Source organism: Sander lucioperca, chromosome 1 (genome assembly GCF_008315115.2).
Source record: "Sander lucioperca isolate FBNREF2018 chromosome 1, SLUC_FBN_1.2, whole genome shotgun sequence".
NCBI lineage: Eukaryota > Metazoa > Chordata > Actinopteri > Perciformes > Percidae > Sander > Sander lucioperca.
In genome coordinates this window covers 22,953,774-22,968,292 of record NC_050173.1, presented here as the reverse complement: position 1 = coordinate 22,968,292, position 14,519 = coordinate 22,953,774, and the positions used below count along the sequence as shown (strand labels likewise).

Here is a 14,519-nt window from a genome sequence, read left to right as displayed (position 1 = left end):
TGTATTAGCAAATCCCGCCTCGTTTTCTATGATTGGCAGATCTTAATCCCAACCATGGCCCAGCTAAATCTAACCTTCTCTTTTAAAATTGTATCAAAATGATTATCAAAATGATCCTATATGGTTGTTTTAACACGATGTAATGTATCCATGGATGCATTACATTTAATGTAACTAGCTAAACAAAGCTCACCTCTTGATTGACGGGCACAGTATATATATCCTGAAAGACCAAAACTCAGGGTATCAATATCTTTCAAACTATTTGCAGAAGTGCTTGCGCGCATGCGGGGGTCAGGGTTGACAGTCTCCACACAGTCGTGGAAGGAGTGCGGCGGCTAAGCTAACTGCAACCACCGCAACTAGCTAGCTAGCTACATGTGGAGGGTAAAACGGGAAGCATCCCCGACCCTAACTCTGTCAAAATCCCTCTTTTTTACCCAAAACAACTCTAAAGTTCAGCCTCGTCGAATATAAGGGATATTATCTGTTTACAATGAAAGGGTGAGTGTAAGCTTCTGAGTCACGAATAAGTAGCTTAGCAAGAGTAAAGTTTTTCATGTCTGTTTTTTTCTACAAGGGGAGGAGACGGCTAGGCTAGCTAGCTTGCTAAGCTAATTTTATTTAGGTGTAGGACAAAAATTACAAGCGACAGCTCCGTTACCGAAACAGTTCTGTCACGGATATTCCCGTTAACTTAAGCCGCTTGTCGGTTCGTTTAGGTCGCTAACAAACGGAGCTAACTAGCTAGCTGGCTGCTAACTGGGAAGCTGAGTCAGTAAACCCGCTTTAACAGACAGACCTAGATCTCAAGTAATGTGTATGTTCGCGATAAAGTCGACAACGAGCTCAACTGAACTTCATCTGCAGTAAGGTAGCCAAGTCAGTTAATAAATTGACTAGACAAGTTACTGGCACACTGAGATGTTGGTCAACCCCGTGAAAACGTTACACCCGACATCCACTTCAGAGTCTGTTCCAGCTTGCCCAGCGTAACTTGGCATGTCAAAGTGATGCTCGACGTTCTAACACTTTTTTTTGGCTACGGTGTGGTTTCTCAGAGAACCTCAGGGTGATTAACGCTCAACTGTGTTCAGATAGGATTTCAGAGAGTGTTTGAAGTTTGGACGGATGCTGCTGGTACTGTATCTTGATAAACTAAGCACGTGATCAGCAGCTGCTTTTTGGATGTGTAGTATCCTATAAATACCACGGTGAACCCCTCAACTATAAGAGCTGAAGAGTTGTTTGGATTACTTTCTAAATCACTAGAACACAAATTCCCAGGTTATCTTGACTTGATTTTAGCAGGTACCATATCCATTTCTTAGTAAATATAAGGCAAGAATATCAAAATGATTGACTAGGTATTTATGTTTTGTTGAAACAGTGGATTGTGTCTGGCAAGGAAATACTGTGTGTGACATCCCATTGTGCTGTGTGTGTGACATTTGTATGTCATTGTGGCACAGCTTCCACCACATCTGGATTGGCTGTCATTTGATTGGACCGTAGGGATTAATTTTACGTAGAGGCTGCAGCTTAACAAATAATAAAATTAACAATCCTCCTGCCGATCATCTGCAGCTCGATAATGTTCAGCAGTCTGAAAAATTACTTACATTTCTGTTGATTGTCTTAAGTAATAAGGAACTGCATTCAAGTGGTTGGTTTTGAAAAAGATGTCAAGCACTCAGCAGTCTCAGTCTCAAAGTTACCAATTGCATTTGAGTCAAATTATCCTAAATATAACAGTGTACCCGTTGTCAGCCATTTGACCGTTTTGCTCTTGTTCCAGTAGCCGGATCGAGCTGGGGGATGTTACGCCCCACAACATTAAGCAGCTGAAACGCCTGAACCAGGTCATCTTCCCTGTCAGCTACAACGACAAGTTTTACAAAGATGTACTGGAAGTTGGAGAGCTTGCAAAGCTAGGTAAGAAACATCACTCATCTAACTTACTCCCTAATAACTTCAAAACAAATTTTTATAGCATGCAGCAAATGCATTTCTGGTGACAGTGAAAGATTAGAAAGTGAAATCACTTGCAGGATTCAGTCCTTGGTCAGTGTTATGTAAGGGATTTAATAACCACATGGATGAAAAGCATTCTTTAACAGCTTGGTTTCCATACATGAAGTAGAAAAAGTACACAGCCAATTATTGACTAATCAAATTACGTTATGAAAACCTTTCGTTAGAAGAAAGTAAGGATTCCCTGTGTTGGTGCTGTTTCAGTCTTACCCCTTTGTCTTGCAGCATACTTCAATGACATTGCAGTGGGTGCTGTGTGCTGCAGAGTGGACCACTCTCAGAACCAGAAGAGACTGTACATCATGACGCTCGGCTGTCTAGCACCCTATCGTAGACTTGGAATTGGTAAGGAGTTCTGCATCTCTAAAAGACGCTGCAGTGCACCTTGTGAGCTTGTTTTGTTTTTCCAACTTTGCCTTTGTCTTTTTCTCCAGGTACAAAGATGCTGAATCACGTGCTAAACATCTGTGAGAAGGACGGCACTTTTGACAACATTTACCTGTAAGTGTCCAATTGCAGAAGGTGTATGAGGAGATGTCATTGCAGCTTTGGCTGATTCTACAAACACATAGTTACAGTATAAATTAATTAGATATTTTTACTTAAACCGATCGAGTCTTTCCGCCGTAGTGTAAACACATCAATTCATTCCATTGTTACTTTTTGAGCAATTCTTCAAACGGTTCTAACCCTAACTAAATGTCATCTTTCCCTCTCCACAGTCATGTGCAGATCAGCAATGAGTCAGCCATTCACTTTTACCAGAAGTTTGGCTTTGAGATCATCGAAACAAAAAAGAATTACTACAAGAGGATAGAGCCCGCAGATGCCCATGTGTTGCAGAAGAGTCTGCGCAGCCCATGTGCACCGCCTACTGGAGAGCTTCAGAAGGCAGAGTAGGGGCACAGCGTTTGGAAAGAGCACAGATGTGCCCGCCTCTACAGAAACAGAACTGTGACAAATGCCCCAGGGTCGACACATTAAACACTTTCTTCAAAGGACGCTAAAAAGAGAAAACAAATTTAAAGTACAAAAAAAGCTGCATTTATTTTGCAAAGGAGTCCCCTTTGATTTTTTTTCATATTTTATTGCTCCCCTCTCCTCATACAGATAATTGAAAATGACAAAAAGCTCAGTATCCAAAAGTGCTCCGATTGACAAAGTTGCCAACTTCAGACAGTTTTAGACTTAGGGGAGTGTGTGGTGATTGCAAAGCATACTGTTTGTGTTTGAGTTGTTTTTATGCGGTTATAAGGCTAATGGGGACATATCTATACTGTTGAGCAAAAGAAAACGGTTGGTTTAAAGCTGTAAGTGTTTGAAAGACCATCACTGACACACACAAGTCACAGCTGGTCAGCTTGGAATGATGCTTTGAGTTGTTACATGGAAAGGTCACAACTCTATTCCCTCACCACCGAACCCTAAGATTTATGGGAAATAAGTCTGACCAGCTTGTTGATATGTCATGTCCAGAGGGGAAAAGCAGAAATGTATCCCCTCGGTTCTGACGTAAAGCAAGCTGAACTGTTTTGAGGTGGTGGGAAAACGTGGTCATCACTCATCATTTCTGAATAACTTTATTTTCCAGCCTGTTAATTTAATTACCCTTCAACTGTTTTTTTTTTTGTTTTTTTTTTTACATTAAAATGGCAAATGGTTCAGAGGTTCTCCTGGGTTTACTACTAAGAGTGAAAACAAAGAATTAAAGTAATAACAAAATATTGTATTGAATGTGTTTCTGAGAAAGGCACACCACATCATCTTGTGGGATGTTTGAATAACAAAAGATTGGCTGTTTGGGATTGGATATGGGCATTATTTTCAGTAGTATAAAGAAGGTGCGGGAGGATGTGTGTCTCTAAACACATGGAAGTGTTTTGAGACATCTTACCTTAAACACCTTTTAAGAATTGGTCTTTTCTAACTACCTGCCTCAGTTTCTGTTAAACACCCTTTGGTTTGGAAGCTCAGCTAAAGTTTTGGTATGGTCTCTTCAACTGTGTTTTACCCAGAGGAAGCTCTGTCCCCTTTGCATGCAAGGAGAGTTGTGTCCTCTCTACTGTAGTATAAGCATGTTTTTTCCTTTCTTTGAAGAATTTTATCTTTTCTGGAGCTCTATATTGTAAGACTTTTTAACGTCTAAATAAAGGATTACTATTTGCAGTAAATGTGTTGCTAATTGTATTATTCTGTTTCATTAACATGGTGAATTATTAGCTAAATGCATATAATTGAAAATTCATTTAAGAACACTACTGCATAGAAAAATGTACAGCATACATGTCTAGGTGCATTCGTCCCTGGATGCCCTTTTATACGTCGTGATTGGCTGAAACATCCCACATCTGGAATACTATTGGCTGTCAGCTCCCCCAGAGCCCTCCCCTTTCTGCACAAGCTAGGTGCATCTAGATTGTTTTGAGTAATGAGATGAGTTTAATGCTCTGCTAACCAACAGTTAGCCTCCAATCTCAAAGTACCTGCAGCGACAGATAGTCCCTAAAAATGCCGAGGCTAGAGGTTAGTGGAAACTACCATCCATTAACAGCCTTTTATCACCAGGGACACGAAAAAATCCGCCATTAATTTGCTTCATAATTATGTCCGTAACGGTAAAGTAAGCTAGCTATTAGCCAGCTAGCTAGCAGAAAGCTAGCTGAATAGGTAATTGTTCAGGTTGCTAACGTTAGTTTTTTGTTGGTTAAGTGACGGGATAATAATCTGAAAATCACTTGATGTGAACAACGTAAACCAGGGCTGTGAGTGCAATTTGTTAAACATGTTATAATTATGCTGTAATATGCATGTAAATGAGTTGAGGTTAGCTGTAAAGCTAGGTTAGCATCTAGTTGTAGAAGCTCAGCAATGCTTTTGATTTGATATCTATTGCTGTACCAAATTATATTACAACATAACTGCTGGATAATTGCATCTGAATGTTTTTCTCTTTGGTGTTCGTTTTGTCATCATACTTATTTAAAATGCATAGTCTGTCCGGATGTTTTATGTGTTCATTGCAGGATGGGCACGGAAGGGATTTAAGGTCCAGCTGTTAATTTGTTGACTGGTACCTTATAACTGTAAGGACATAATGCCAGAGATGACCGAATCTCAGACACCCGGTCGTAAACCCAAGTAAGGATATCTGCTCTTTATTGTTGTTTCCAAATTATCAGTAGAGGCACAATATGTACATAGTTTTAATGTATTTGTATTTTGCAGAAAGAAGAAAAACAAAGAATCACACAATGCAGGTGAAATAATCTCCTGTTATGCTTCTTTTCAAACCTTGCTGCTTAATAGTGAACATATATTGATTGTGGAGGGTTTCTTTATTTGGTGGTAACTATAAATGTAACTGGACATTGAAGTTTAGTCTCTTCTCTATATAGTTGAGAGACACAGAAAAGAGAAGATTAATGCTGGGATTAACCGCATTGGTAATCTTCTGCCCTGTTCCCAGGCACTGAAACAGGTAAGAGACAAGCTGGCATTATTGTTTTGCCTTCTCAGTAACATTTTATGGTCAAATTAGTGTTTGTACAGGCCAATTAACTGCTGTTGTGTTTTAATATTAAACCTTTATCCGATCATCTATAGAGTAAGATCATGATCTTGGACCAGGCCGTTCGCTACATCACTGAACTGAAGAAACAAAATGATACATTGCTTCTGGAAGGAGGTGATAAAGTCCAAGGTAAAATGTAACAATAAGTACACCTCACACATGTTTTTTGCAGTAGTGCACACCTTGATTTTCTCATAGTTGAAATTATGAAAATACATTTTGTGTGCTTGGTCTCTGTGCAGCGGAGGAGATCCGTCGGCTACGGCGTCAGATGGAGGAGCTGAGGAGGGAGAGTGCTCACTACATCGAGCTCCTCAAAGCCCATGATATTAACATTCTAGAAGACCCCACAGTTCACTGGAAGGGAAATCAGCGTTGCGCCAAAGTTGCAAAGGTGACCCCCACTCACCAACTCCCAAAGGGGATCATTGTCTATTCCAATGGCAATGTGATGTGCCCAGCAGGGAAGGAGAGTAGCCCAGCGAAACAACCTTCTGAAACATTAATTATTCAGCCTCCTAAAGTCACTGCTAGGTTGAGGGTTAATGGAGCACTGCTGCAAGTTAATACCTCCTCATCCACCCCTGCACTTCTCCCTGGGTCGACCGCCACACCCATCCAGTCTACACCTGGCCTGAGAATGATAGAGCAGTGTGTGGTCGAGACACCGACTGCAGCCACCAGCCTGCCACCCTCTGTGTCTTACATCACCCTCCAGATCCCTGCAGCCACCACAGCCCTGTCCCAACCACCACAGCCTGCAGCCCCAGTCCAGACCCTCACCATAGCAGCCACCTCAGCCTCACAGCTCTCCACTGAAAGTCCTGCTCAGCCTATGTCCAATCTCACCACACTTACCCAGGCTATAGCCACATCCAGAGCAGCAGCATCAGAGGTTTGCTCTTGGGTCACACAGGACCCTGCTATTAGGACTGTAAGTTACACTGCTATCCCCAACAGCCAAGCCCTTCTTAGGGCTGGGGCTGCAGGCAGCACACAGACTACCTGGACAACGCTGCAGATGGCAGGGAACACAGTGCAGCCAGTCTGTCAGAGTCTCCCCACCCCAGAGGTCATCAATACCACCCAGGCTGTCCAGCAGGTGACTCTGTGCCCAATGGGCAACAAACCCTCTGTTCAGCCCATTCAAATACAAATGCAACCACACGTGCCTGTACAGCAAGCACCCATTACAGCCCACATTCAAGCACAGCCCTTTCAGAGAGCACCCCAGCTACGGCCAGCAATCCTGAACCAGGCACAGCCTCAGCCTGTTCTAGCCCCCCAACCACATTGTGCTGTTCTCTCCCATTCAGCCATAGTACCCCAACCAGGTGTGGTGGCCCACCCTGCAGTAGTGCCATCGCAGCCCCAGTCTGCTGTACTTCAACCAGCATCGTTGGTTTCCCATCCACCGAGAGCCCTCATATCTCAGCCTCAGCCCATTGCTCAGCCAGCCCTGGTGCCCCAGCCACAGGCCACTGTGCTGCCCCTCCTTCAGACCATGCAGGTGCTGCAGGTCAACACAACTGGAGGGACAGCCTCAGGTGTAACAGCACCACAGAACACCAACAACCCAAGTGTGGTCATCCTGCAGCAGGCCAGTTCTTGCCCAACCCAGTCAGTTGTAAGGGAGGAAATAACCAATCAGACACCGTGTCAGCATATTGTAATCATCCAGGCACCCACTCAGGTTGCACCTGCCCCTCAGAATCCTCAGGTTGGCATGGTGCCTGCTTCTGTGCCCACTGCAGTACCTGTTGTGTCTACTCAAGTACCAACAGCCAGCAGTTCACCATCTGCTACTTCCTTACAGAGTGTTGGGGGAAAGCAACTGGTGCACATTCTCCCACGCCCTGTTCAGCCTCATATGAACCATCCCCTTCAGGTCACTCAGGCCTCCTCTTCCCCACCTGTTCCTTCAACACCACAGACTATCACTGTGAATGGCCAGGTGTTTGCCTTGCAGCCCATGAAGACCTCTGACAAATCCAGCTCCCAGGCTGGCCAGAGTACACTCCAGCTGGTCCAGCCCACCACCACTGAAGAACCAACTACTAATGTGGCCCTCAACAGTTTAGGTGCACTCAGCAGTCTCAATCAGAGCATCTCTCAGGGCCTTCCACTTACCATTTCTAGCCAGAACAATGGTCAGCCTCCAGCTGCTCCATCATCAGTAGTCCAGCAGAAGCAGCCTCCTGCTCCAGCATCCGTCCCTGGCACCACACTTGCTCTACCTGCCCGCCAGCTACAGGTCCCTTGTTTGAACCCAGTCAAATCAGGGCTGATGGTTAATGCCTCTATACCTCCAGGAAAGAGGCTTCGCACAACTTTAAATACAAAGAGGGCAACAGCTAAAAGGACTAAACCAGCCAAGAAAAAAGAGCTTAGTCAGGCACCGCCTGCTGTTGCTGTTTCAGCCAAGCCAGTGGTTGCTGCAGGAGAGACGGTTCAAGTTTCAGTATGTCAAGTTTTACAGTCCTCGACTGTAAAGGTCACAGACATTCCCCCCACTTGTACCACAGCTGTCACAACTACAGATTGCAGTGAAGCTGTAGGGAATGTCACCTCTACACAAAATACTCAGATGATGATTGTGTGTAGTTCATCTAGTGAGTCACCTGTATTTAGTCAGTCCCATCCACAGAGCAAAAACTCTGTCAGTGCAATTCAGACTGATGTTGTATTCAGTCATACTAACACTAGTGGTATGGCAATTTCAGTTCCAACTGTCAATGCCACATCGGTCAAGCCAACAGTTAGTGCAGCTGTGGCCATTGAGCGTAAACCAGCTGTAGTTTCTGGCAACAACTCAACTGTAACCAAACTCCCAGTTCCAGAGGTTAAACAGCCAACCACCAGTGCAGGAACTAGCACAACACAGAGTAAGTCAGCTTCTGCTGCCACCACTGCTGTTTCGAAACAGAGCAAATCTGTGGTCAGCTCTACAGACTCTGAGACTCTGTACACCTCCACCACTGTTTCTACCGCATGTCTGACACCAGTCTGCACCAGCAGTATCCCAGCAACTGCACCAGTATCTTTACATCAGGCGACACAACCAAATTCAGTATGTCATCCCCAGGTATCTAATACCCAAGATCCTCTGCCCTGTAATAAACCTCAGTCTCAGCCCACCACGTCACCCTTGGTGTACACAACTGTAGCACTCTCATCACCTGCGGCAACTTTTTCTGCATCACACAGCTCTATCACAGCCCCTACAACAAGTTCAGAGTTTAGGAAAAGGGTCACAACCAGTAGAGCTCCAACACAGCAGACTGATGTGAATATGCCCAACCTCTCCCCCTGCCACCCCGCTGAAGTCAAACCAGCCCAGCCCCCTAGAAGAGACAGGGAAGCTCAGGTAGAGAGACACTCCACAGCAGCAGATAAAGACGGCTTAGTGGCAGCGACTTCTGGCACTCCTTATAGAAAGGATTCTGCCCTATCTCAACAGGTGTACACTAACCTTGACGATCAAACTATAGAGCAACCTATGATATCTAGCAGACAGACAGATTCTCCCATGTCTTCAGGGGCAGGGGGAGGCAGAGGGTTCTCTGTGGCATCCATGCTTCCCCAGGGCCACACTATTGGTGCGTCATCTGGCTCCTTTGGAACATATACATTCACCTCGGAGCAGGCAGAAATGCTGGCCTTGGCCATGCTAGAACAGGACAGTCCAGGAAGGCGGAGTGGAAGCTGCACTGTTAACACTGCTTCAACAAACCCCACTGCAGCAGCATGGGAGCCCCCAAAAAACCCAGCAGTGTCCAGCAGTAAAGAAAGGGGCACAACTGGACAGCAGGCAAAAGTGACTAAACCCATGGACACAGTAACAGTTAAACCCACTGTCCAGGTATCTGTCAGAGGACATGCTGGGGAGGGGCCCAATGGAAGCAGACATCCACAAAACATGTCATACTCCCAGTCTCTGACCCAGGTCCAGTCTCAGAGCTCATCCCAGAGTGGCACTGTGGCTAGCCTTAGCGTCAACAACCTGATCAGGCCCAGCTCCAGTCAGCAACCTTACCCTGGCTCTCCCAGTCTTGTTGGCCAACAGGGCTCAGTTCCCTCACCTGTAGGGACCTCAGCCCACATATCCCAACCCCCAAACAACGCCCTCTCACCCTGCTCAGGTGCAGCCCAACTGAATGAGTACACCCCCTTAAAGACTGCGTTAATGAGGGCTCAGGCTGGAGTTGGTGTAGGTGAGCGACAAGTGAAGATCATCTCCAAGCGGCAGGCCCAGGAGGAGGTGATGCTGAACACTGGAAAACGGCCCAAGCCTTGCCCTCCATCAGCTACCACGGTTAGCCATATGGACGTGAAAGCACCAGACCACAGCCAGATGATGGTGGGACAGCTGCCCCCCACGTCCTCAGCTGTCATGACAAGGATTAATTCAGAAAGTGGAGGCCCCCTCTTCTCCACAAACTCTTTCATGAGCCCAATAGTTCGGCCCACGGATGGCCATTGCCCTCCTCAGGGACCCCCTGAGCAGAACCAGCCAGGTGTGCTTCATATGCCCCAGGGTCATTCACAGCATGCTGCAACCCAGCCTGGTCAGCACCTGGGAGGAAACATTTACATGAAACAGCAGCAGCAAGAGCAGCAGAGACACCATCTGTATCATTTGCAACACCACCTAACACAGCCTGACCCTGCACAGCGCCACTCACTACACCAGAGGGCGCTTCAGCAGCAGCAGCAGCAGCAGCAGGAGCAGCAGCAGCATGTGCAGAAGAAGCGGGGGCTTGTCAGAGGCAGTCAAACTGGTTCATCTGCTGGCCTGCAACAGAAGCAGCACCACTTGGAGAAGTCTGGAGTTCAGCAGCAGCAGCAGCACTCACATCAACAACAACAGACACAGCATCAACAGCACACACAGCAGCATCAACAACAGTCGCACCAACAATCACAACAGCATCAACAGCCAACACAACACCAACAGTCTCATCCCCAACAGCACCAACAGCAAACGCATCAACAGCAGCCACAGGCACAGCATCAACAACACCAACAGCAGCAGCAGCAGCAGTTACAGCAGCAGCAGAGCTCTCACTCCAGACACCAGCAGCATCTACAGCAGCAGATCCAACAGCAGCAGCACTTTAGACACCAGGAGAAGAGCTGTGAAGCCCAGGCAGCAGGATCCAGGGCCCACCACAGCAGCCACCTGGCCCAGCAGGAGCACCTCAAGGTACATAATGTGACAGTGTCAGATTTAATAAGATTGGAATCGGAAGTACAGTGCCACTTGTGGTACCTAGGTTGATCTTGTCTCTGTATATATTTATTTAACCGGCCTTTTCAGTGATAATATTTGATAAACAATTAATTGTGGAACCAAGTAATCAGCAAAGTTCTCAATTGAGTTTTATTTACCGTTTAAACCATATTGAAAATTGGCTGTTCACAACCTAATTGCAATAACTGGCTTGATTTTTCTGAGTGTGTATGTAGCAAATACAAAATACTAGGAACTTGTAAGGGCCATTTCTAATTACTTTAGGTATTAATTATGATGACATGATTTAAGAGCAACATCAATAGTCACTACATCAGGTGTGAGATATCTGTCAGCGCAGTCAAATGGGTAAACAAAGTTAAAACTGTTATGGGCGCCCGGATAGCTCAGTTGTGGTTCAGGTAGAGCAAGCGCCCATATACAGAGGTTTACTCCTCGACGCAGAGGGCCTGGGTTCGACTCCGACCTGCGGTCCTTTGCTGCATGTCATTCCCCTTCTCTCTCACCTTTCATGTCTTCAGCTGTCCTGTCAAAATAAAGGCCGAAAATGGCCAAAAAAAGTTAAACTGTTATGCTGGTGTTTTTTGGAACTGGTTGGTATATTACAAAGACGTAGTTGTAGCAAACCACTGCAGCAGACCACATTTACACTGCCACAGCAAAAAGAATCCTAAAAACAAAATGCTTGCCTGGGAGCTTTTTTCTGTCCTCGGCCTTGCAGTGAAAAAGCAGCCCTGCCCCCATAGCCGCAGTTAAGACAGAGGAATGAAAATTCAAGATTGTAAGTTATTTAAAGTGAAAAACAATTATTGTAGTATCTTGCCAATTGTAAAAAAAATGTTGATGAAGATTGATTATATTGATTAATAAGATTTTAAATCACTAAGACTTTTGTTTGAAACATTTTGTCTTTTTCTCTCCCTCAGCCTGGTCAAGACCATAACGCTATGCAGAGGATGATGAGCACTCGGACTATGGAGCAGCAGCTCATCCCTCCTCCCAGCAATCCCGTGTCCCGTTCGTCTGACCTGGCCTGTGCTCCATCACGGCAGGAACGTCACCGCGTTTCCAGCTACTCTGCAGAGGCACTCATCGGTAAAAGTTCCACCAGTGGTGAACAGCAGCAGCGCATGGGTCTCCACCTTCAGCCTGGCCGCGGTGCCACACAGGAGCAGCCAGACCTCCGCGGTTACCTGGACACATCACGAGGGAAGGCCAACATTGCACACAACCCACAGAACCGCCTGCCCTCTGACCATCCGGGATCCACTGATGTTCAGCGGGTCTCAGAGTGTCCGCCATTCAAGGTCATGGGAGGAGGAGCACATCAACTCGGTGGTTTTGATGTTCAGGTGTCTCGTGGGAGTGACATGACCCCTAAGTCAGTGCCGTCCTCCCAGAGGGGCCCTCAGGGGCAGCAGCAGGGCGGATTCAGGATGGGTGTTGGCCCTCCAGCAGATGGCAGGAACCGCTACAGTACAGCTCATCCCGGCTCACAGGGAGTACAGGTTAGCCTCCCCCGGGAGCAAGAAGGTTGTCACCAGAGTTTCATGCAAAGCCTCCTTTCCCCCCACCTTCCTGAGCAGAGCAACCACCAGCGAGCAATGCAGTGCTGTCCCCCAGTCAGCATGGAGTACAGCTGTGTGCCTGGAAGCTCTTCGGGAGACATACAGGCCAAGGCCTCCAGCCCCAGTGTGCCCCAGACACAGAAGGCCCCAGCTATGCGGATTGGAGAGGGAAACAAGGGCCATATTTCTCAGGTCAGCAGTAATATGCATGGAGGCCCAGGTGTGCGCACAGGTCTCCCCCACCCTCCAACCCCACACAGCAGCTCTGAGCCAGGCCGCTCCTCTGCCCCCTCCAGAACACCCACTGCTGTTAGCCAGCACTCCCGCCACATCGCCCGAGATACTCAGCCCACCAAGCTGAGACCTGGTGACCGGCCTCGATCAGGTACTCTGAGACAGAGCAACCCCTTTGAGCCTGAGGGCCACCTGCCTCTGCCCTCGGGAGGAGGGGTGCTGCTGGGCAGACCACAGTCTGGAGGAGAGGCACGACGCAGCACTATCGTTCGCTTTATGCCAGATAGTGCTCAGGTTCCTAGTGACAACAACCTGATTTCTGACCAACACCTAACACAAAACTTTGGTTTTCCCTTTATTCCAGAGGGAGGGATGAATCCTCCTCCCATCAATGCTAACTCCACATTCATCCCTCCAGTCAGCCAGCCCAACACCTCTCGTACACCGTCCCTTCTGCCTGTGGAGCCCCAGAACACTTTACCCTCCTTCTACCCTTCCTATTCTCCAGCTGCTCACCCCAGCCTTCCCAGCGATGTCACCCTCCAGTACTTTCCCAACCAAATGTTTACCAGCCCTAGTGCCGACAAGGGCAGCGCTCCTCCACTCAATAACCGCTTTGGCTCCATCCTCTCACCGCCTCGCCCTGTGGGTTTTGGCCAGGCCAGCTTCCCCTTGCTTCCAGATATGCCCCCTATGCCCATTGCCAACTCATCTGGAATCACCCCTCACATATCCAACTTCAGCCTCACCTCCCTGTTCCCCGAAATCGCCACAGGCATGCCCACTGATGGTTCGACCATGCCAATGTCTCCCCTGCTGTCTCTCTCCAACACCTCGGCTGCCGACTCTGGCAAGCAGCCTAATCGTCCTGCCCACAACATCAGCCACATTCTAGGCCATGACGGAAGCTCAGCTGTGTGAGGAGAGTTCCTGCTGCATTTTGACGAACTGGTGTTCTGAAGTGAAGAGTTTAACTTTCAATTTGAGATATGTTGTTCTTTTAAATGTTCAACAAGTTCAGAAAGTGGTGGGGAAGCACCTGATGAAACGACACCATGTCTGTCTGATTGTTTACATGTTCGCACAGTTTCAATCTCAAATGTATTTCCTTTGGCATATGTATGATGTCTACGGAAGAGGATTAGGGCCACGTGAAAAATGTATTTGAGTTCTGAGTTTAAAGTCAGAATTCTCTGAAAAAAGAGTCAGATTCTCAGAATTCTGACTTTAAACTCAGAACGTAATACATTTTTTCACATGTGGCCCTAATCCTCTTCCGTAGATGTCAACGTTATAATTTGTAATATTTCAGAAATCTTTTGAATTTAACGTGACCAGAAAATGTGGTCCTTTTTTATAGCTCTTTGTTTGTTGGTTAAACCGACTGTTTGGTGGTAAAACAAAATCAAATTTAGGTTTAGAACCTTAATTTAATGTTTTCTTTGTCATTAAGAAACCTTCTGCACAGTTACTTACAATGTAATTTACTAACTTATATCAGGTTGTACTGTACATAATCTTTTCTTTTCAAAAGCTATTTTGTAAATACCAGTGTTTCATATCAGAATTGTTAATTATGTATGTATTTGTATATACAAAATTGATTAATAAAGTTTATAAGGTGACATTTGTATTTGCTGCTGACTAAAGAATTGTGTTTCTTGCACCACTAGATGGCACTTCAGTCACTAACTTGTTTTTGTGGCTCCTTGGGGGTTGTGGTAAAATCTACCAGTGGGAGAAACAATGAAAGTTAGTGGTGGTAGTGGTGACTTTATTCCAACAACAGTGGATTTTAAACTAAATTGCCACATCTGTAGAAGGAAATTACACAGCAAATCATGTTTTCACTGTAAAA

General features: G+C 46.2%; 2 protein-coding genes across 5 annotated transcripts; both read left to right on the top strand.

The window, feature by feature from the left end:
* Positions 1 to 253: 253 nt before the first annotated feature.
* On the top strand, positions 254 to 4,205 carry naa50 (N-alpha-acetyltransferase 50, NatE catalytic subunit). Of its 2 annotated transcripts, none has more exons than XM_031282032.2 (5): positions 254 to 504; positions 1,799 to 1,935; positions 2,260 to 2,379; positions 2,469 to 2,535; positions 2,757 to 4,205. In XM_031282032.2, exons 1-5 carry the CDS (start codon positions 497 to 499, stop codon positions 2,932 to 2,934), a joined length of 510 nt encoding a protein of 169 aa, XP_031137892.1. In that variant the 5' UTR covers positions 254 to 496; the 3' UTR covers positions 2,935 to 4,205. The 2 variants fall into 2 exon arrangements, with proteins under 2 accessions (XP_031137892.1, XP_031137893.1); XM_031282033.2 differs by having other exon boundaries at positions 260 to 504; positions 1,802 to 1,935.
* A 235-nt stretch (positions 4,206 to 4,440) lies between these two features.
* LOC116037913 (basic helix-loop-helix domain-containing protein USF3) lies at positions 4,441 to 14,294 on the top strand. Of its 3 annotated transcripts, none has more exons than XM_036000792.1 (7): positions 4,441 to 4,557; positions 5,058 to 5,172; positions 5,260 to 5,291; positions 5,430 to 5,512; positions 5,638 to 5,719; positions 5,848 to 10,811; positions 11,786 to 14,294. In XM_036000792.1, exons 2-7 carry the CDS (start codon positions 5,129 to 5,131, stop codon positions 13,580 to 13,582), a joined length of 7,002 nt encoding a protein of 2,333 aa, XP_035856685.1. In that variant the 5' UTR covers positions 4,441 to 4,557; positions 5,058 to 5,128; the 3' UTR covers positions 13,583 to 14,294. The 3 variants fall into 3 exon arrangements, with proteins under 3 accessions (XP_035856685.1, XP_031137873.1, XP_035856682.1); XM_031282013.2 differs by having other exon boundaries at positions 5,638 to 5,734; XM_036000789.1 differs by having other exon boundaries at positions 4,450 to 4,557; positions 5,027 to 5,172; positions 5,638 to 5,734.
* Positions 14,295 to 14,519: the final 225 nt, after the last annotated feature.